This window comes from Gouania willdenowi, chromosome 4, assembly GCF_900634775.1.
Source record: "Gouania willdenowi chromosome 4, fGouWil2.1, whole genome shotgun sequence".
NCBI classification, from domain to species: domain Eukaryota; kingdom Metazoa; phylum Chordata; class Actinopteri; order Blenniiformes; family Gobiesocidae; genus Gouania; species Gouania willdenowi.
In genome coordinates, this window is record NC_041047.1 from 1,513,268 (window position 1) to 1,537,358 (window position 24,091).

A 24,091-nucleotide genomic window follows, 5' to 3' on the forward strand; every position below is an offset into this window, starting at 1 on the left:
GACATAATCCAAGATGGCCGCCCAGACTGGAGCCAAAACTTTTTATTTAATAAGAGCCTTAAAAGACATGGATATGATGAAAAGAGTGGATGGATGGAAGAATAAACATGCAGACATTCACAACAGGTTTCATTAAGACAAGAAGCACCAGAGCTTCACTAATGATGCACGGATCACTAGAAAGTACATTTTCACACAACGTCCTGTAGATGGAGGTAGAACAGCTGTTGTATTAACTGCTGGCTTTGATGGATCAAAGTACGTCTTCTATCTCCTTCTTCTGCTCCGCGGATGAAAGTGAAACCGTAAAATAACTGTAAAATGCTGTATTTGAAACTACAATCAAAATAAAAGTGAAAACAGTACTCGTGTGGTCTTCTATGTTGTAGCCAACAATAACAGGTTTGTTGTGTGTTTTATCCTGAGAGATGTGATACGTCACGTTCTCCCTCCAGACCTAAAGTGGAATTGAATATAGCCGAATAAACCGGTTTTCTATGTAAACCTATACTTGTAATTACTATTTCCATGTACACACAAAACAGAACACTTTAATTCCAAATAATTTAATTCGGAATATCTCGTCCCAAATTAAATTAAGTCTCCAACATCTTTTAAAAGTAGAACGTTATGAAACTAAGACATGCAGAAACTCTGAAAAACACAACGTACGTCATTTAAATTACGTTTATGTCAACACTGCTACCAGAAAGGGACTCAATGAACAACACTCAAGTATCCATTGTCGTCAGGTGACGAGACTGAAGGTGTGGTGAGGCATGTGGACGCAGAGAGGATGGGAGTGTCTGACAGGCTGTGATGTAAATGTTAGATGACAGTTGGTGAATTAATCACCTAAAAATGTGAATGTGGTCCAATGATTCAGGGGTTGGTGTATAAGTAGATGAGGTGAACCTCAGGCTCATCAGAACTCCAGGACACTCACCTGCTCATCATGATGAAGCTCATCATTTCCCTGACTCTTCTATGGACAATTAGCAGCTCAGGTAATCTCACCTGCTTTCATTTCACTCACTATAAAACCTATTCTTATCTATTTTTTTTAGTTGTGCACTTTGAATAATTGATGTATAATTGTTGTGTCTTTGCCACAGTTGGAGCTCTTCAGTGTCAAAGCTGCTCAGACAGACAGTGTATGAATATGACAACAGTCACATGTTCATCAGAAACCATGTGTGTTAGCGCCACCACTAAAGGTAGAGTTTTTCACCTCTTTAACATTCCTTTGTCCACTTTAACGTCTCATTGTTCTTCAATAACACTCTTTTATTTTGTTCTGCAGCCAGAACAGTCGGCAATACAAGAAATGAATTCCTCAAGGCCTGCGCACCTTCCTCTCTGTGTCCATCCACAGGAAACAGAACATTTCAGTCCAACTCAGGTCTCTCCAGTACTGTCACATTAGCTGAGTGCTGCAACACAGACAACTGCAACACAAGGACTTTACCTGGTACGAAAGGACCAGAGAATCTCTTCATGTTTGTCCTCCATCATCCTGTAAATGTATCATATTTACCTTTTTTCATTACAGCGCCTTCTCGTAATGAGACTAAAAGTGGTCTTTCCTGTCATTTCTGTGCAAACCCCTCCGTATGTGACGTAGAACTTCAATGTGAAGGATCTGAAGACAGATGCTTTCGGGCAAATGGTAAGACTTTAATGCATTTGATTATTAATGCATTACATTAGAACAAAAATATTATTTCCTTTTCCTAAATGTTGATTATGAAGATACGAAGGCAAACTTTTATAAAATACTGATTGACTTTGATAAATAATTGCAGAAATGTTAAATCTGTAAAAGTGTTGTAGTAAAGGTTGGACTGTTATCTTGTTGAGTACTTTGGTTTTTATCAAGTGTTGAGTGTTAGATCTTTGTCTAGTTAAAGTCTCTGACAGGACTTTACAATTATTGCTGTGAATGAAGTGAGAATTAAAGCTGACGTTTCTCCACAGGAGTCAACGGTGGCAGAACTCCTACTGTTGGTGGATGTGTATCTACAAATTTGGTGGAAACCAATTCAAGTCTGCAGAGGTTCTCTCAGCTGCTTAATGTTGGTAACTTCAGTTCCATCAGTTCCTGCAGTGGCAATCTTTGCCTTAATCTCAACACACCTCCTGTGACCACTGCCAGCTCAAACACAATAAGTCAGGCATCAAGTGGGTCGACTTCTAAGACTACAGCTTCTGGAACCTCAGGTGGTTCTGGTTCAGGTTCTGGAAGTTCCGGTGCATCAACCACAGCTTCTGGTGGTTCTGGTTCAGGTTCTGGAGGTTCTGGTTCAGGTTCTGGAGGTTCCGGTGCATCAACCACAGCTTCTGGTGGATCTGGTTCCGGTTCAGGTTCTGGTGCAACAACGACTGTATCCAGTGGGTCGTCATCACAATCCATTGATGCAGGTTTTATCAGACTGGGGATGATCAATCTACTGTTTGGACTCTTTACTGTGATTCTTTGTTAGAACACTACTTTCTGCCTTTTGTACATTATAAAATACTATTTATTTGTAAACCTTGTAAAAGCTAGTTGTCAACAATCATAAATGGTTGACATGTTGGAGGTTAAGTACTGGTATAATCCCATGGTCAATGAAAAGGACAATACAGAATCTCAGCTCTACCAACTCATGAAGACACTGTTACAAACTGTGTCTAATTACCAATGTAGCAAAGCATTGTGGGATTTATTCACTGTTTAACTGAACTGTGAGCCTATTATTTCACAATTATTAACATATATTATTATTATTTATTTATTGTACTTTACAGTTATAGTTGCTCCTCCCAGAACTTTGAGGAACTCAGTGAAATGTATCAACTTTAAACTCGACTGTACATTTATTCTAGTTTATGTGAGTTGATTGAGGTTGTGTTTAACATATCACATGTTTATGATTCTTTGACCCACACAAAGCTTAAAAAGAACTTTAGAGCAAACAAGAAGCTTCTGTTTTATTGTTTTCTAAGCTTTTTTTTTTACTGTTGTGGTGAGAAAAAACTAAATGGTTAAATCGACTTTTTCTTCTCCAGCTTCCATCAGTCCAATATTCAGTCACACTTTGTAAATGTTTTTTCAAACACCTGTGATGATCTTTTGTTCAGCAGCAGGGCTAGAGTGGGACTTATTTTCAGCCCTGGAGCTTCATAGCTCAGACCGGCCCACTTTAGATCAAAACATATTATTATAAAAATCATGTTCTAACCTTACATGTTGAGTCTACAAAAGCATGCTGTTCTGTAAAGCCTTGTATTTCAGTGTATTGTTCTAAAATAATTCAATTCAGTGCAGGTAAGGGTTGCTTCATAATGTAGACTTATTTCAAGATGAGCGCATACATCTCCAACATTAGTCTTTACAACACATACTTTTCAAAAATAGCAGAATCTACACTTATCAATGACGACAGTGGTTACAAACCTTTTCTTTCAAAATTGGACTAATTTTCAATTCTCATAGAAAATAATGAACAATTTTCAATCACATATTTTAGAACAGTAATACAGTTCTTTATTAATATATTGCAAAGAAAAAACATTTTCATAATTCATTAGATGTATTTTATATCAGCATCACTTATAAGAGAACTAGAATAGATGAACATGAGATTTTTAGAACATGACCACTACACTAACTACATCTATAATTAATCACCTGCTTCATTTATTAAAAACAAGACAAATGATATCAAATGCATTTATTATTCAATATTAATTATTCAGAAAAAAATAGTTTTATTTCAGATTTTTATGAGGCAGATGGGTTGTGTTGGTGCAAATGGGAGGGGATGTGGCCGTGCCTCATGTATCTGTAGTTCCTATGTCTATACCAGGGGTGTCCAAACACAGTCCACCAGGATGTCAAAGTGTCCCTGATCCAACACTTCTGATATCCTGAAGCAGCTTTGCTAACGAGTCTCCCAGCTGTGTTGGAGCAGGGACACTTTGAAAACCTGTTGGACCCCCGACCCTCCAGGACCAAGTTTGGCCACCCCTGAAACTTCCAAGTACCTGCAGTCAGGGGCTTCTCAAAATTGACAAAGTGCACAGATGTAATGCGTCTGCAAAACAAGGAAAGAGCTGCCAGTGGAGGAGCAGACTTTGGTTTTGTGATCAAGGCAAATTTATTTGTATAGCGCATTTCATACACAAGCACTCTCCAGGGCCAGGTCAGAACTCTACTGAACACTCAAACAACAGCTCAGGCAATTCCAAAAAACTGTTTTCCACAATTAATCACATTCTCAAACCACAGATCTCCTCATTCTACACCCACATAGACACAAATAAATATCACCTTTTTAAAGAAACATATTTTAACAGTATATGCCTCTTTTAGTCCTGTCTCTTAATATATGTTGTTGTATTGTTTTTATCCTGTAGCACTTTGAGGTTTGGCATCAAATGTAAAGTGCATTACGAATAAAATGTATTATTATGTATCATTATTAAAACAATCAACAACTTAAAATCAATAAGATAAAATAATCAACACATTACATCAATAACATGACCAAAAATCTCCCTCAAATATTATGCAGTGGAGAAAAAAAAGTGCCTTTAATCAACGAGTTTTATGATTAGAGATTATAGTTTACCTTGTACTGAGATCGATTATGAGCATATATGCGCATGCGTACGACAGGAAAATTAATTTTTGCTCATAATAATAATAATAATAATAACAATAAAGTTTTGTTTATTATTGTTTTCAAAGTGAAGGGGCATGTTTTATTAGTTTATTGGATTAGGATAGGGTTAGGGTTGCATGCGGATATCCGCTCATAATCAGTACGAGGTAAACTCAGTCCGTGACACCGGCCCTCGCAGCCCAATCATCAGACCGGCCCACCGGGAATTGTCCCGTTCCTCCCGATTGGCCTGTTCAGCAATAAAGATGCTTGTGCATAAATCCCAAAATACTGTTACATCACTTTATCTCTGAGTTTAAAGTTATTCTTTAGAACCAAAAAAAAAAAATGGACAAAAAAGACAGCAAATAAAAGTAAAATACCAAATGCAGTTCCTAAAAGATGATTGTATTTATTAAAGAGAAAAAAAAAACAAAACCTTTTGGACACTGCAATGCTACCATTTGCCAATAACAGGTGAGGAGTCCTTTGCATTGTTGTGGAGGACTTTTGTTTCAACCTTTTTTTGAAAGAATTCTTCAAACTCAGTCATATTGGAGGGTTTTTGAACATGGACTGTCTGATTGGATTTAAATCCAGACTTTGACTTGGTAACTTTAAATCCTTGATTTTGTTTTTTGTGTGAGCTTGTGTTAGCTGGTATGTTTTGGGTTGTTGTCGTGCCACATAAGCAAAGAGGGTTTGAGCATTGGCTGGTTGTTTGCCATTAAGATTTCCCCTAGACAGCAGAGTTTATTATACCATCAATCACAGCAAGTGGTTCTGAAGCAGCAAAGCAACCCTAAGCTTTAACACTTGCAGAGTCTTAATCAGATCCAAGCTGGCTGTGACCAACACCTAATGTTGTGGTTTAAATGTCAAAGTTCCCGACAACAACCCATTGTTAAGTTTAAAGGAACCGACCACACCCAAAGTCAAAAAGCAGTAATTATAGACTCTTATTAGTGCCTATTATGAAATGTGCCATACCAACAACATAGCATCAGGTTGGAAAAACCAGCCTGGCAAAACACCTCATGTTCTTTATTAATGATTGAATAGTCCATCAATCATTGATGGACTGACTGTAGTCTCTCACACACCCTTAGAACCTGAAAGTCTGAAGGATTGTGAAACCTTACTTTCAACAACAGCGTCACAAGTCAAAGATTAAAAGTTCAATCATTTCTGAGTGAAAGTCTGAGCCATTTGCACTGAGATCAGAGTTTCTCAAAAGGGGGTACGCGATGGCACTACAGAGAGAGAGAGAGAGAGAGGAAAATTAACAAATGTGAGCATGAAAAATATGGGATTAAAAATGTTTATTTTTAGTTAAAAATGATAATGGAAATGATATTGTTTAGAACATGAAATGAAAATACAACAGTCAGACACTAAATAACACTGGAAATTATTAAAACTATAGAAATCAATTATTCTGGAGACAATAAATCCATGTTTTTCACCACATGTGAGGTTGTGTACAATTTAAATGTCTGGTAATTAATAAAAAAAAATTAACAACTATTCAAAAATGAATTCTTTAAATTTAAAACAACACACAAAGTTAACTGTATTCAATACTTTCACTTTCTGAAATATAAATCTATTCAAAATTAAATGCACTACAAATATATCTGAGCTGGCACAACTTGTCACTAATCCTGGCTATACGCAGTAAAAATAAACATGATCAAAAACTAATTCTAGAAGAAAAAAGTGTCTTTTTGGACACCTGATTTTTTAAATATCAAATGGGGTCACGATTCCATAAAGGTTGGGAACCACTGTCCAAAATACTGGTTCATTCCACGTTTACAAAATGAAATTTTAAAATGATGTCACTATTAATGGTATTCTGAGGAAAATGCAGTCGTACAAAGGTGGGTACTTGGACTCAGAAATAAGAGAAAGGAGGTACTAGAGCCAAACAAGTTGGAGAACCACTGGATTAGATGGTGTTACTATTAGGAACCAGATCATTGAGACACAAACGCTCCAAATCTTGGAGCAAATTTATATCTCTATTAATAACCATACAGTAGGTCACAATGTGAGGACACCACCATTTTTTTTTTTTACTGTTTATGATGTGCTAACTTATAGCGGTACATACTGTAGATGTTTTATTTCATTTGTATTTTCTATTATTTAGAGAATGACTAGAGTACACATCAATGTGACACGTAGACATTAGGACTATAGTCTAAAATACAAAGGAATGTAAATGTCTACGCCTGAATCTATTCTAGTCTGTTAAAAACAAACAATAAATGACTTTATAAAGACACTTTGTGATATATCAATGTTTTTATCTGCTACAATAATGTCATTTAAATGAAAAGACCTCAAACTGAGGGCGTTTCTCAGCAATTTTTAGGTTTGATTAAAAAGAGATTAATAAAACAACTACAGAACATCATTTATTAATTAACAGTGCCTGGAAGAACCTGCAGAGGGAGGTAGAGAACTGCCTCTGACTTGGTCTTAAATGGCGTCACACTTTTAATAACGTCAGACTCGCTTGAGAAGTTCTACAGGTTAAAAAGTCTCCCACAGCTGTGTTTTAAAATATCCACAGTTATTCTGTACTTGTGTCAGTTTGTGTGTAAGGATCATGTTTCCTGTTCATTTCTTCATTAGCAGGACATAAAATGATGCTGACATTACAGAGCTTCAGACATTGTTGTGTCTCCTCCCAGTGTTTGAGTGAAAAAGATCTTCAAACAAGGGAAGTGTAGAGTCTGGTGACCATATTATGACTTCTGAAAAAGAGGACACATCAGAATCAGAATCAGAAATGTTTTATTTGCCATGTACAGTTTTGAGGACAGTACAAGGAATTTGACTTGGTGGTTGGTGCACAAAACAAGCAACAAAAAGAAATAAAAGAAATAAAAACAAAACAACAAAGAACAACCCAGCAACAATAATAATAATAATAATGATAAATATAAAGGATGAGGGATAAATAAAGGATAGATAGAGAATAAAGGATAAATAGGATAAATATAAATATAAATATATATATACAGTGCAGCAGGTATCAAGCTGGTGGAGGTGGTGATCGGGTGGGGGGGGGGGGGGGGGGGGGGTTCAGTGGGTGACTTGGGGTGTGTTCATGTGGATGGTGGCAGAGGGAAAGAAGCTGTTTTTGTGTCTGGAGGTTCTGGTCCTGATGGACCGAAACCTCCTACCAGAAGGGAGAGATTGAAACAGTTTATGACCGGGGTGGGAGGGGTCGGCCACAATCTTTCCTGCACGCCTCAAAATCCTGGAGGCGTACAGGTCCTGGAGGGAGGGCAGATTGCAGCCGATGACCTTCTCTGCAGAGTGGATGATACGCTGCAGTCTGGCCTTGTCCTTGGCCGTAGCTGCAGCGTACCAGATGGTGATGGAGGAGCAGAGGATGGACTGGATGATGGAGCTGTAGAAGTTCACCATCATCTTTGTTGGCAGACTGAACTTCTTCAGCTGCCGCAAAAAGTACATCCTCTGCTGAGCTTTTTTGATAAGGGAGCTGATGTTCAGCTCCCACTTGAGGTCCGACCTCGACTTTTTCTTGAATCTTATGGAAACATATCTGTACCACAATTCAATTTAAAATGAATTAACAGAAGTACTTTTTCATTCTCAGAATATAGCTGCATCTTTTAACTCTTAAATAAAAATAATAATAAATAATCGATTCTCAATTCTTCAACACTGCTCATTTTGTGACACAACTAAAGAAAGCAAAGACGTCGTTGCATTTTTGTTTTGTACCATAATTCAATTTGACTTCGCAATCTCAGTCGGTGCAGCAGAGTGACGTCAGTTTCCAAAAGAGGTCAAAGTTAAGCATAAAATGTGAAATTATGGAGTTTGCAGCAGGATTGTAAGAAGTTGTGCTGCTGTAAAAGGCGACTAAATCATTCTATACCACTATTTAATGTAGGAAGAGGGCCAGAAATGAATATTGATTTCCCACATGCCTTTAGAACGTTAAAAAGAAGGCTAAACTCGTTCACGGTCTGTATTGATTCAAGTCGGGTGGTATTGTTCGTCCCTACATGTAACACTATTTTAGTGACAGTTGCTGGCAGCGTGGGTAACATTAGATTAAGTTTGTTTAAGATAGTGTGAACTGTAGCACCTGGAATACAGTGTGTGATGGCATTAAATAATCTAATATTTCTTGTTATTGAATCACCGATAATAAGTGTAGTTTGTAGGAAGAGAGTGTTAGTGGTGAGTGTGCACCTGTTATACGTAATGGGAACGTCCGGCGGGTGGATCACAGCTGGCTGTGGTAGAGTTTCTGTCCTCAGAGTTGACTGGCGTTGGGACGTCTGTGTGGGAACGTCTGGTGGTGCTCGGGTTGTAGAAAGCTGCGGGAAAGTCTCTGTTATCGGCTCTGGTTGGCGTTGAAGCGGCTCTGCTTCTAAGGGTCACTGATGTCTGTGGGTGATCCTCCGTCATCAGATGGCATTGAAGCTGCAGTAGCATGCCTCTGGACTGCAGCTTTGAGGAGGTTTTGACGGGCTACAGAGGAGGTTTTTGGCCTGTGGGAATTTAATCCAGGTGGTGGTGGAGGCGTTTTCCTGGCGGTTGTTTCGGTCGGCTTAATTGGACTGAGTTTGTCCCCGTTTTCATATGAGAGAGCTTCAAAACGATTGTGGAGAGTAAGCAGAGGAGGAGGGACGCCATTTTTGTGTTATTCTGGGACAACAACCTCAGCCCACGATGGCAGACGTGTGGAACAGGATGTTGTATAAGTTTATTTGTAAAAATAAAGTTTGTTTGTGTCCAACAATACACACATGGTTAGGTAGATAAATAATAATGAATAATGAATTCAATTACATTTTAAGTTGCTTTGAAAACATAAAACAATGTTTTCTGTGACCGGAAGATAAACAAGGGCTTTTAAATGCTCCTCTGAAACAACACACACACACACACACACACACACACACACACACACACACACACACACACACACACACACAGCCTTCTAGGGGCATGTTTTAAGTAAATTAATAATCCGCTGTTCCCATGCAATCGATGTTTTTTTTAAGCTAGTATTTCATCTGTTGCTGTTTAGCACTAGCTGCTAACATTAGCATGGTCGCTCTGCTAGCTTGTTTGACTATTATCAATCAATCAATCAATCAATCTTTATTTGTATAGCGCCAAATCATAACCAATGGTATCTCAAGACACTTTACAGTAGAGCAGTCTTAAGGACGGACTCTTCATTTTATGGATACACACATATGCATATATACGTATATACACATACATATGTATCCCACACCCAACATGAATTCATCATGGCGGCAAGGAAAACCTTCTGTTAAGCAGCAGGAACCTTGTGTGGATCCCATTCCTATGATGAACAGCCATCCACGTTATGCTGTGTTGGGTGTGTGCAGAGGAAAGGGTGGAGACAGAGTTGTTGAGACTCTGTAACTCCACACTGAGGATCCCACGGACCTGCAAGACAAAAGCCAGAAGGAGTACAGGAGCAAACACACAAGGGAAGAAGCAGACATAGAGGGAGTGTTTGAGAGAGGAATGGGACCCTCTCCGGTCCCTCTCTAACCTAAATGACCTCTCTCTTAACGCCCTCTCCAACTGAGCATGCCAGACCCACCCCCGGCAGTCTATTTCTATTGCATCTTAATTATGAGCTATGAGCTGGTTCCTAACTAAAAGTTTTACCAAAGAGGAATGTTTTGAGCCTAACCTTAAAGGTAGAGAGGGTGTCTGCCCCCCGAACGGTGGTTGGTAGATGGTTCCAGAGAAGTGGGGCCTGATAACTGAAAGCTCTTCCTCCTATACTACTTTTAGAGACAAATGGAACAACGAGTAGTCCAGCATTTTGAGAGCGTAGTGTTCTGGGGGGATTGTATGGCACTACAAGCTCCTTGAGATAGACTGGTGCCTGTCCATTTAGGGCTTTATAAGTGAGAAGAAGAATCTTGAATTCTATTCTATATTTTATGGGAAGCCAATGCAGAGAGGCTAATACAGGAGTAATGTGATCTCTTCTCCTAGTTTTAGTCAGTACACGTGCTGCAGCATTTTGAACCAGCTGAAGTGTCTTAAGCGACTTGCTCGGGCAGCCTGCTAAAAGAGAATTACAATAATCCAGTCTAGAGGTAACAAAAGCATGGACTAGTTTTTTGGTGTCGCCCTGAGACAGGATAGATCTGATTTTAGCAATGTTACGGAGATGAAAGAAGGCAGTTCTTGAAGTTTGTTTTATGTGAGAGTTGAAGGATAAATCCTGATCAAATAGAACCCCAAGGTTTCTAACAGTTGTGCTTTGTGCCAGAGTAATGCCATCTAGGGCAGTTAGGCTAGCATAGGTTTCTCTAAGGTGTCTTGGGCCCAGTACAATGACCTCAGTCTTGTCTGAGTTGAGAAGAAGAAAATTTTGGTCCATCCAGGCCCTAATGTCCTTTAGACAGTCCTCAAGTTTAGATAGCTGATTTGTCTCACCTGGCTTCATTGATACATACAGTTGGGTATCATCAGCATAGCAGTGAAAGTTAACAGAGTATTTTCTCATAACATTACCAAGGGGGATCATATAGATACAGAAGAGGATTGGACCTAGCACAGAGCCCTGAGGAACCCCGTAGCTTACTTTAGTGTACACAGAAGACTTATTATTCACGTGTACAAACTGGTACCTATCAGATAGGTAGGACTTAAACCAGTTTAGGGCAGTCCCTGTGATTCCAAGTAATTCCTCTAATCTCTCTAGTAGAATATAGTGTCATAAGCTGCACTAAGATCTAATAAAACCAGCACTGAGAGTCGTCCTTCATCTGAAGCCCAGAGTAGATCATTAGTTACTTTAACTAAAGCAGTCTCTGTGCTGTGTTGAGCTCTAAAACCTGACTGGAAGTCCTCGAACAGGCTGTTGTTTTGAAGGAAGTCACAGAGCTGAACTGCCACAACTTTCTCAAGAACCTTTGAAATAAAAGGAAGATTAGATATAGGCCTGTAGTTTGCTAAAGTGCTGGAATCAAGAGTAGGTTTTTTGAGAAGGGGTTTGATTACAGCTACTTTAAAGGACTGTGGCACGTAGCCTATTGATAGGGATATATTTATTGTCTCCAACAAAGATGGGCAGACTAGGGGAATAATTTCTTTAAACAGCTTAGTTGGGATCGGATCTGAAAGGCAGGTCGATGGTTTGGAGGATGAAATAATAGTTAAGTTCCTGAAGTCCTATATGTGTGAAACAGTTTAGGTTAGGCCTATTTACATTTAATAGTACAGCAGGCCCAGGTGAAGGCAGGGAGTGGCTAATTTTATCTCTAATCTTATGAATTTTATCGTTAAAAAATGTCATAAAGTCCTCACAGCTGAGGGCTAGAGGAATCATGGGCTCAATAGAGCTCTGACTTTGTGTTAGCCTGGCTACAGTGCTGAAAAGGTACCTCGGATTATTTTTATTTTCTTCAATTAGTGAGGAATAGTATGTAGATCGACTATGTCGTAAGGCTGTCATGTATTTACTATGGCTTTCTTGCCAGAGTATTCGTGACTCCTCTGTTTTATTGGAGCGCCACATTCTCTCTAATTTACGGGTTGTTTGTTTGAGTGTGTGAGTTTCAGAGCTAAACCACGGAGCTTTCCTCTGACGTTTAATAGTTTTTTCCCTCAATGGGGCAATTGAGTCCAAGGTGGATTTTAGTAGACTAGCAGAGCTATCGACAAGCAGATCCAGTTGAGAGGGGTTATAATTAATATCATAGTTATTTATTGGATGGTGCACTGAGTTTAAGGCAGCAGGAATGGCCTCTTTAAATTTAGCTACAGCACTATTGGACAGATTTCTACTCGTAACTATTTTATTGCACAGTGCGAGATCCTCTAGGATAATGTTAAAAGATATTAAAAAGTGATCTGATAGCAGAGGATTTTCAGGGTAGACTTTTAGTTCATTAATATCAAGGCCATATGTTAGAACAAGATCAAGAGTATGATTTAAATGATGAGTAGCTTCATTAATAGTTTGAAAAAAGCCAACTGAGTCTATTAGGGACATAAAGGCTGAGCTCAGGCTATCACTATCTTTGTCCACATGGATATTAAAATCTCCTACTATCAGTATTTTATCAGAACTGAGGACTAAGTTTGATATAAACTCAGAGAATTCTGATAGAAATTGAGAATAAGGGCCTGGAGGACGGTAAATTATCACAAATAAGACTGGCTGGCAGGTTTTTGATTAGGTATGAGATAAATTTAGAACCAGGCTTTCAAAGGAAGTGTAACTGGCCTTTGGTTTAGGATAGATTAGGAGAGAGGAATGATAAATAGCTGCTACACCACCTCCACGGCCTATGTCTCGTGGCATATGAGTATTTAAATGACTGGGAGGAGTGGCTTCATTTAAACTAACATATTCATCTTGATACAGCCATGTTTCAGTTAAACAGAATAAATCAAAGTTATTTTCTGAGATAAGGTCATTTACTAGTAGAGATTTGGATCTCAGTGATCTAATATTTAATAGAGCACATCTAATGGTTTTATGTGTTGGTGTTTCTAGATTTGAGATTTTAATTTTTTTCAGATTTTTATAATTGATAGCTCTTTTATTTGATTTTATGTTAAAATCATTGTGAAATTTGGGTCGGGGGACAGACACCGTCTTTATAAAATAATATTCATCACCATCACAACAGTTGCCATGGCGATGAACACAGCTATCATAATAGCAATGGGAGGGAAACTGTCCTAAGGCAAGCGCAGAGGGGCGTGGAGGACTCCGCCTCTGTAACATGGTCTCATTCATGAGATGTCATAACAGTGACTGTGCCATGTTTTCTGATAGTAGAGATGCTCCCTCCAAAGTAGGATGGATTCCATCTCTTCCTATCAGGTTCGGTTTTCCCCAGAAGGATCTCCAATTATCAGTGAAGCCCACCTCGTTTTCTGGACACCACCTCGATAGCCAGCGGTTAAATGATGACATGCTATAGGCTATACATGTCATCACTGGTCAGATTTGGTAAGGGACCAGAGAAAATTACGGAGTCCGACATTGTTTTAGCATAAGCACAAACTGATTCAATGTTCACTTTGGTTGCTTCCGACTGACGACGTCGGGAGTCATTAGTGCAGACATGGAGGACTATCCTATCAAACTTACGATTACTCTTTGCCAGCAACTTTAGATTTGATTCTATGTCGCCCGCTCTGGCCCCTGGGATGCACCTCACAATGCCCGCTGACTTCGCTAGCTTCACGTTTCTCACTATGGAGTCGCCAATTATCAGAGTTTGTTCCCCGGTGAGTGTGTTGTCCTCACGGAGGGGGGAGAACCTGTTTGAGACGTGAACATGGTGGTGTCCCGAGCGGCTTTTTGACCTTCGACTATGCTTACCACGGACAGTAACCCAGTCATTGCTGGCCGGGGGGGGAAGCTGAGCTAGCGCTAGCACAGTCCGCACCGGCTAGGTCCTGCTTGCTAGCTTCTGTTTTGGTATCAGGGGTGCGGAACCGCTTCTCCAGATTGTTGATCCTCGCCTCGCTACACTTTATGCAACTACCATTGTCCCTAAAGGAGGACGAGGAGTAACTAAACATCTGACACACCGGGCAGGAGAGCGGAGGGGAGGAGAGAGAAGCCATAGGTGCTAAATTTAAGCTAAGCTAAGCTAAGGACAAAAAGAAGTTTAAAGGAGATTACACTGCCTATAAGAGGCGGGATTGCTTTTTACTTAACCTTCGTACGTTTAACTCTACGGTAAAACAAGTGTTTTCAAGGCTAAAATATCAATGACAACAAGTTTGATTAGCGTTAGCATAACAAAGTAGTAGAGCGCTGCAAACAGCGGTAGAGTGTAAACAGGAAATGATGATCGATACGTCACCACGTATTATGGATTAATAAATTGTCATGGATCTTCAAACACTGACTTTATCTACATTTTCCTCTTCTTTCTGTTTTTTTCTTCCCTGTGCATCAGATCATTAGTTTGGTTGTTTAGACATGACGTCACGTGCTGCAGCAGTAAACAGTAAACAACTGGTTCGAGCTGACGTCACGCCTCAGAACTGAACTGTCAATTGATTTGGGGGGTGGGAGTAAATCAATTTTTTCATTTTCATTAAAACTTGACTTGATAGTTATTAATAATACTACCAAGTTTAGTATGTGTAGATCATTCTGTTATAATGATTGTTCCTTATCGTTTGCCGTACGAGTCATCAGTGCACATGCTCCACTTCTCTCTGAAAAAAGTCACGTTGTGAAGTTGTGATTACGAGTTGTGAATAAACCAACTAAATGCTCACAGCATTACAGCTGGCTAACGTGATGGCGGAGGGATTTCGGAGACCCAACCCGCTCGTGTTTAAGGGAGACATTGCTGAGAACTGGCGTGTGTTTGAAAGAGAATATGACATCTTTATTGAGGTGGCACACTCAGACAAACCTGCAAAGGCTCATATTCTCCTCAATCACGCTGGAGCAGAAGCCATTGAACGGAAGAGTTTGTTCATCAACGCCACAGAACTTAGGGCGCCAGGTGTCGATGGAGCCGTCCTCTTCCCAAAATTCCGGGAAGTGTGTAATCCTCAACACAATAAGACAATGGAAAGGCACAAGTTCCACACTCGAAATCAAAAACAAGGTGAGACTATCGAATCATTCATCAATGATTTAAAAATGAAAGCCAAAAGTTGCCACTTTGAAGAGTTAAATGATGAACTGATCTGCAACAGAATCATGTGTGGCATAAATAATGATAACAATGACAGCATCAGAAAAGCATTGCTGCGTGATAATGATTTCACACTAATCTACAATACATATGAAGTGACTGAGGAAAACACAAAAGCCAGAACGTGCATGGCTGCAATGCAGAAAAGCTCCACCAGGGGGCACAACAGGACAAGGTTTAAATGAGCAGAGCTGCAGGATGTAAAACCAATCACAAATTGCAACAACTGTGAAAGTAGCCAATCAGCACAAATGTCAGCGTTTGGCCAACAATGTCACAAATGCAACAAAATGAATCAATACAAAAAATGCTGTAAATCCACTTTTCAACGCTTTGAAAAGAAAAGTTTCAATAAACAAGGCTTCAGCAGAAACCCAGTGCACCAAATAGACGTAGAGCAGACAGACTACACTGTTGATGATGACACTTTTTATGTGGATGGTGTATCTGTTGACACTGTAGAAGAACAAAAGGAAAAACCGTGATGAAGGATTTGTTACTCTACACGTAAACAACAAACCCATTGAAATAAAGATCGACACTCATGCAAAATGTAATGTAATGGCTAAAGGTACATTTCTGCAGATTTCCAATGGGCAAATGATAAAATGTGACACAAACACAAATCTTGTGACTTACGGAGGCAGTAAAACAGAGACTGCTGGTTTTGTCACACTGCCCTGCCATCTAGATGAACAACACACACTACCCTTCTTCCTGGTTCAGCGTGTTGTACTCCCGCTGTTGGGATTTCGCTCATGTGGGCGTCTCGGACTCATTACACTAAGTCCTCACGTGCACCAGATTCGCACGGAGACAAAAACAGACTTTGTCAAAAATATAAAAGAACAATACAAGGATGTATTCAATAGTAAACGAGGGGGACTGCCAATAACATATTCAATGACATTGGATCCAGCTGTACAACCAGTCGTTCGTCCTGCACATCGCATTCCACTTGCAATGCAGGGACTGGTAATAGCGGAACTTGAAAATATGACAGAAATAGGCGTCATCACTCCTGTTTCTGAGCCCACAGACTGGGTCTCATCAATGGTTGCAGCCCACAAACAAGATAAAGAAAAAAGACTGTGCATCAATACTAAAGACTTGAACACTGCTCTAAAAAGGCCACACTACCCAATGCGCAGTGTGGAGGACGTTGCCACTCAGATGTCAGGTGCGACTCTGTTTTCTGTGCTTGATGCTAAAAGCTAATTTTGTCAAATATAACTGGATAAAAAGACATCTATGCTAACTATGTTCAGCACACCTTTCAGGCGCTACAGGTTCCTCCGCATGCCATTTGGAATAAGCTCAGCAACTGAAGTTCAATGGAACAGCTATGTGCTGGTTACCCATGTGCTACCATAGTCGATGATATAATCGTGGGAGGTCGTGATGCTACAGAACACGACGCCAACTTAAAAAACATTCTTGACCGCGCACGAGAGATTAAACAAAAACTAAACCCCCAAAAGTGCTAATTTTGCCTCGACCAAGTGTACTATGTGGGGCACATGTTCACAAGAGGGATTGAAGGCTGATCCAGCAAAAACAGGGGCAATCACAAAAATGCCTGTCCCTGAAGATGCTCTTGCCGTGCAACGTTTTCTCAGTATGGTAAACTATCTGGGGAAGTTCATACCAAACTTCAGCAGTATCACTGCACCGCTCAGACAGCTCACTCAGAAGGACACCGCCTGGTGTTGGCTTCAACAACACCAACAAGTGTTTGAAAATCTGAAGTCATGCTTATCCAGCTCACCAGTCCTGTTTTATTATGACGTTAAGAAACCAGTGACATTAACCTGTGATGCATCACGTTATGGACTGGGTGTAGCTTGTTTACAAAATGAGAAGCCTGTTGCATATGTGTCCCGTACACTCTCAGATACGAAGACACACTATGCACAGATCAAAAAATATATTACAAACAAACTTCGGTCTTGTGCGACGTGCAACGCTACTCGCCCTCACCAACAAAAGGAACCTTTACAACCTCATTCAATTCCTACCCTGCCATGGTCCACAGTTGGAATCGATCTGTTTGAATAGCATGGTCAGCAGTACTCTGTACTGGTAGACTCATATTCAAATTGTTTTGAAATAGACCTTCTCCGTGATACGACGTCAGCCTTTGTGATCAAAGAGCTAAAAAGATATTTTTCTGTACACGGAGCCCCTCACACCCTGATCTCCGACAACGTGAGACAATATACGTTTCAAAGAGTTTGTAGAACAATGGGACTTTGTTCACGTCACCAGCAGTCATGAATACCCACAATCAAACGGTCTAGCTGAACATGCAGCACAAAACAGCTGATGGAGAAATCTCATCAAGATGGTACTGACGTGATTCTCAACTTGCTAAACATCAGGAACATTCCTTGTGACAGTACACTGGGCTCAACTGCAGAACGTCTTATGTCACGCCAAACACGTTTGACCTTCCCAGTCAACACCAACCTGCTGGCCCCTACATCAAAGAGCTCAGTGCAGATCACAACACAACTCCAAAGGAAGAGACTCATCCAAAAACAACACTATGATGCAACCAGTCGTCCTCTGATGCCACTCACAGAAGGTCGAGTTGTCAGGTTGCAAACTACAAATGGGCACAATCACATTGACACGGTGAAGCAACTGTGTAAGTAGCCTCGCTCCTACCTACCCACCACCTGAACAGCGAGCTCCACCCCCCATCCTGAAGCTTGAAGGGCCATGTAACCCCGCCCCAATCCTGGCACAGACGCCAGCACCTCTATAGCGCGCCCACTCCACACACTAGCGCGTCAGGCCGCCCGGGGCCCGCACACCACCGGGACCGACCCCAAGGCAACCAGGAGACGAGACAAGCACCAAGCCACCATACCTGAAGGAAACAGGTACCCTGACACCCTGCAAGTCCAACACTGCACCCTGCAACACCCCCCCAAATGGTCAGTTAATACATTATCCTTTGCTGTTAAAGCTTTGCTGTGAAGAAAAAATGGAAGTATTAATCATGATCTTTTTGAGTGATGTAACTTTGAATATAATCACTGACTGGTAACATTTTAAAGTGAAAAGGTCTGCATTAGAAACCTCTGAAATGCATGTATTTGATATCCTTGTATTTTTCATAACCTTTCCTTTTAAGAAATATATATTTTATGTAACTGTGATGTTTCTATAGATCATAAAAATGTGTTTTACTAAAGGTTACTTTAGATTAAAGTCAGGGTAAGAAAATTGATTAGCCACAGCTTTGGAGAGATGGTGCAGCCATACACACTGATGACAGAAGAGGAGAAAAGGAGAAGATTGATGCCGTTGTGCCAGGTTATAAACAACCGTTTGGTCACAGAGCATTGCTTTTTCCATGGATCGCCAGAGATGGAAGATGACTTGGACTTATACCAGCTGCCTTTCTGAGTTTTGGGACTCTGCATCCAAAAACTCTGATTTGGATTCAGCCAAGAGATGGATCTAAAAAGGATTTGCCCTGAGGAACAATAATAAAGTCTATCAGTATGGGAATTCTGGGGATGGTGCCATATTTAGGGATGGATTAAGGTTTTTTACCCTGGAACAAACAGAGCCGAGAGCCAAGATGATGAAGTCACGGGATGTCTTTCCAGCTGCTGTTAAAAAAAGGAAAAAGCACAGCTGAGCTCCAGGACGGACTCGCAGCCGAGGCACAAACCGGCAGATTGTTTTGTCTTTTGGAGTGTCCTTAGAGCTCTGAGTGATGATGAAGTCATGAATCTCTGTCCAGCTGCTGCTACTGGCTTCGTGCCCAGAAGAGCACCGACAAGAGGAAGACCATTGAGATGGTTGTGGACTTCAGGATGGGAAGGCACCCTCTCCCCCACTACACATAAAATACCAACATGTATTTTTACTTCTCTGTCAAAGCAAAAGATGATGAAAATCTGATTGATAATGTCAGCTAAACCTCAGTGTTGTGTCCTTATGTCATTTTTTTCCATCATTATTATTGATCTACAGAATAATTAGTTTGATGAACAGCATCTCTGTCTGAGGGAGGAGTAAGAATCATGACCTCATCATGCCAATTTATTTTTACCAGTTTGAAGTGATTTAACTGTGATTCACAGTGTTGGGAATGTTACTTTAAAAAAGTAATTAGTTATAGTTACTCACTACTTGTTCTAAAAAGTAACTAAGTTAGTAACTAAATTACTCTGTAATAAAAGTCACTCATTACCAAGGAAAGTAACTATTTGCGTTACTATTAAAAAAAAAGTTGCTCTATGTCAAATAATTCACATTTTTTAGATGCGTGTATCGTGAGGTGCTTCATTAAATTTGAGTTGTTTACAACAGATGTGGACAAAGTCTTCACTCCTGGATATAATGAACACTTCACATGTACGTTCTTGCCTTTGACCATGATTAATTTAAAGTAGTGTTTGTATCGTCACCTTAAAAATGACAACTTTTCATCAGATTGTTCCACGCTCACCATCTCTGCTGATTCATCCAATCTGCTCTGTGTAACGGTGTAAAAAGTAATTCATTATATTACCCCGTTACTGAAAAACAAACGCCGTTACCTAACGCCGTTACCTAACGCCGTTACTTTAAACGCCATTATTCCAAACACTGGTGATTGACAATAAAACATATTGTCATGATTAGATTTACCATAAGATCAGCGTAAAAAGCCCAAGAAACACTTGTGTAGTGCAAACGTACAGTATTGTCCCGAGGCATGCTTGATTCATGCTGGTCTATAATTAAAAGTATAAATAGAACAACATTGACGTGAACAAACATCCACTTGCGTGTCATTGTCATCAAGCAGCAAAAGGACATTCCTGTTGATCTTCATACCTTCCAACTCTAATCACAGCTTATTGGTGTAGTTTTTATTTCTAATAAACAGTTGAAGACTGAAAAACAGAAACATTGGGCCTTTAATTTCTGTTCCATAGTCAAAAGTTTCTCTTCCTGTGGTTTAAGTTATTATTGAATATTTGCTACTGCCCCAACACCACAAACAGACTGGCCTTCAACAAAGTCAAAACATTTGAAGTCTGACTGGTTCACACTACATTTCTCACAGTTTTTCTTTGTGAAACCAAATGTAATTATGATACATTTAACCAAAAATAAAGAAAATAAAAACATAATTTTTAAGTGTGATTTTTACAAATTCAAAGGGAGAAATTAATCACAATTATTTACTACAGTCAGGTTTGTGAATAATTATTTTTCTAAATGTCGTGGATTCACACTGCTGAACAATGTCTGAGTCTGACAGAAGAGCGATGTGCTTCTAATACAAATCATTGGGAGCGTTTTAACGTAACTCATTATGACAACAATCATAATGTGCTGTAATTAAATAAGTGAATCACTCAATTACTGTAAAACCTTCAGGTGTTTATATTCTTTTTGAGAAGCGTCAGGTTTTAGCCACGTATTTAATACGTTTGTTTACCCTGTGAATGAGGTGGATGGAGGCTCACACAGGCAGCAGAAATCTGATGGAGAGTTTTTAGAGACTTTAGCAAGTTAAGTTTTTTCCCCTGACATATTTATGTGCTGAGTTTATTTTATTAGTTTATCTGCAGTTTCTTTCAACTTCTCTTTGTATTTAGTTGTAGACATGGTTGGCTTTGTGTCCTTCTCTCCTTATTTTTAGTTTGTTGAGGGTTTTCTCTTTTTGTGTCCTTTTTCATTCAGAAGCAGTATAGAATACTTGGACACCTAAGTTAAAGTAGACAAACAAGCAGAACAAATCTCTTGGTAAATACGTGGCTAAAACCTGACACAGAATATAAACACGTTAAAACGCTCCCAATGATTTGTATTAGAAGCACATCGCTCTTCTGTCAGACTCAGACATTGTTCAGCAGTGTGAATCCACGACATCTAGAAAAATAATTATTCACAAACCTGACTGTAGTAAATAATTGTGATTAATTTCTCCCTTTGAATTTGTAAAAATCACACTTAAAAATTATGTTTTTATTTTCTTTATTTTTGGTTAAATGTATCATAATTACATTTGGTTTCACAAAGAAAAACTGTGAGAAATGTAGTGTGAACCAGTCAGACTTCAAATGTTTTGACTTTGTTGAAGGCCAGTCTGTTTGTGGTGTTGGGGCAGTAGCAAATATTCAATAATAACTTAAACCACAGGAAGAGAAACTTTTTACTATGGAACAGAAATTAAAGGCCCAATGTTTCTGTTTTTCAATCTTTAACTGTTTAGTAGAAATAAAAACTACACCAGGAAGCTGTGATTAGAGTTGGAAGGTATGAAGATCAACAGGAATGTCCTTTTACTGCTTGATGACAATGACACGCAAGTGGATGTTTGTTCATGTCAATGTTGTTCTATTTATACTTTTAATTATAGACCAGCATTAATCAAGCATGCCTCGGGACAATACTGTACGTTTGCACTACACAAGTGTTTCTTGGGCTTTTTACGTTGATCTTATGGTAAATCTAATCATGACAATATGTTTTATTGTCAATCAAGATCAAGATCAAGATATTTATTGTCATATGCACAGTAAAACCAGACAGTTGCACCACACAATGAAAATCTTATTTTGCAAGTCCTCCTTTTCACAGTAATAATAAGCAAACAAAATGAAGAGGTAGATTAAAAGAACCCAACTATTCCCAATTAAAGATAACTAATAATACTAAATACTAAGAATACAAAAATACTAGACTATAATAATACTAATAATAAAATATAAAATATACAGAATATACAAAATATAAAGTGAGCATGTGAGTGGCAGAGTAGCAGTATACACATTTTGATTCTAAAGTGCGATCGTGCGTTGTTGCAGGTTTGCAGGGGAATGGCATTAGTGCAATTGTCAAAATAACAGTTATTACAATGCAGTAGTGCAAATGGTTTTCACAGTCCAGCAGTTTAATCAGTGGTGTGGCGGGGTGGTAGTGAGAGAGTTGTTCACAAGCCTGATGGCCTGTGGGTAGAAGCTGTTTGTCAGTCTGGTGGTCCTGGATTTCAGGCTCCTATAGCGCCTGCCTGATGGCAGGAGAGTGAAGAGTCTGTGTTGTGGGTGAGTGTGGTCCCTGATGATGTTCAGGGCTCTTTTTGTGACCCTGGCGTTGTAAAAGTCCTGTAGTGAGGGGAAGGCAGCTCCCGCGATGTACTGTGCAGATTTTATCACCCGCTGGAGAGCCTTCCTGTCCCGGGCTGTGCAGTTTCCGTACCAGACTGTGATGGAATTGGTAAGGATGCTTTCCACTGTACATCTATAGAAGTTGCTGAGGATTTTGGATGACATGCCAAATTTCCCCAGCCTTCTTAAGAAGTACAGTCGCTGCTGGGCTTTTTTAATGTTCTGATGTGTGTTGTGAGACCAGGTGAGATCCTCACTGATGTGGGTTCCGAGGAATTTAAAGGTTTTCACCCTTTCCACCTCTGTCTCATCTATGAATAGTGGTGTGTGCTGCACACTCCTCTTTCGTGGATCAATAATCACACAGTTAAATCACTTCAAACTGGTAAAAATAAATTGGCATGATGAGGTCATGATTCTTACTCCTCCCTCAGACAGAGATGCTGTTCATCAAGCTAATTATTCTGTAGATCAATAATAATGATGGAAAAAAATGACATAAGGACACAACACTGAGGTTTAGCTGACATTATCAATCAGATTTTCATCATCTTTTGCTTTGACAGAGAAGTAAAAATACATGTTGGTATTTTATATCCGTGCTCCCTGGTTCTCTCTCACAGTCTATTGGCAAATCATCAGCTGAGTTGATCAGTCAGGCAGGTTTGGTGACATAAGTAAAATAATGAAATAATATGAAAGCCATATTATCAGATTATAACTGACATAAAACAGACACTCTGTGGTTCTAGAAAAATGGATCAGAGACATTTTTAGCAACATTTATAATTTATTCAACATAATTCATATTAGTGAGTGGAAGGTGAGTTTGATCAATCATTCTCAATGTGACGTTTTTCAGCCTCTTCCTTTGATTTACATTCAAACCTTGTGATATTTGAGTTTATATCAGTGGAAAGTGTTATGAATGAGCTGTTGGTCCATTTTCGGAAATTTGTACTTTTTCACCACAGCAGACGTCACTAACCTTTGCGGCCGTCAGATTATTATGTCACCTAGTGGAAGTATGTCTGATTTTCAAAACAAACGTGATAGTCGTTTTCCTAACTCCTCTCCTAACACCTTTCCTTAACCCTGTGACGTCATCAAGGAGGTTACAGAATAGTGATTAAAAGGCGATAGGAGGACATGTTTGGACACAGCTGCAGTCTTTTTTTTTTTTCTGCATTATAACCCAGTCGGCCGCCATAGTCTTTTTAAGCCAATGAATTAAGAGGTGCAACATCATTGGTAATGGTTATGGACAATAACATCTTATTTATCAACTTTATTGTATTTTGTCGTTACAAGGTAGATTATATGAAAGTATATCTGAACCATAATTCAATTTAAAATGGATTAACAGAAATGTTTTTTCATTTTCAGAATACAGCTGCATTTTTTAACTCGTAAATAAAATGAATAATAAATTATCAAAACTGCATTTTCATTTTCTTCTTCAAGGTTGCTTATTTTGGAACTTAATTAAAATGATAAAGGAAAGCACATTTAAGTTTTCATTTCCAAAAGATTGGCCAGCAAATGGGTAAAAAATTCAATTTAAAATTAAAAATTTAAAAAC

At 39.3% G+C, this 24,091-nt stretch overlaps 2 protein-coding genes across 27 annotated transcripts in view; both read left to right on the forward strand.

Annotated features, from left to right (window-relative positions):
• LOC114461434 (mucin-5AC-like) overlaps positions 1 to 24,091 on the forward strand; it is a 419,115-nt gene that overhangs the window by 124,550 nt on the left and 270,474 nt on the right. The gene's annotated exons all lie outside the window — the stretch shown is intronic.
• Positions 849 to 3,706, forward strand: LOC114461441 (cell wall protein IFF6-like). The gene is made up of 5 exons (XM_028443522.1): positions 849 to 1,007; positions 1,116 to 1,217; positions 1,304 to 1,471; positions 1,553 to 1,669; positions 1,978 to 3,706. Exons 1-5 carry the CDS (start codon positions 956 to 958, stop codon positions 2,481 to 2,483), a joined length of 945 nt encoding a protein of 314 aa, XP_028299323.1. The 5' UTR covers positions 849 to 955; the 3' UTR covers positions 2,484 to 3,706.

Coding starts and splice junctions, on each gene's coding strand:
- LOC114461441 (XM_028443522.1), top strand. CDS start 956: ATGATGAAGCTCATCATTTCCCTGACTCTTCTATGGACAATTAGCAGC. Junction 1,218..1,303: donor TGTTAGCGCCACCACTAAAG/GTAGAGTTTTTC, acceptor TTTGTTCTGCAG/CCAGAACAGTCGGCAATACA. Junction 1,670..1,977: donor CAGATGCTTTCGGGCAAATG/GTAAGACTTTAA, acceptor GTTTCTCCACAG/GAGTCAACGGTGGCAGAACT.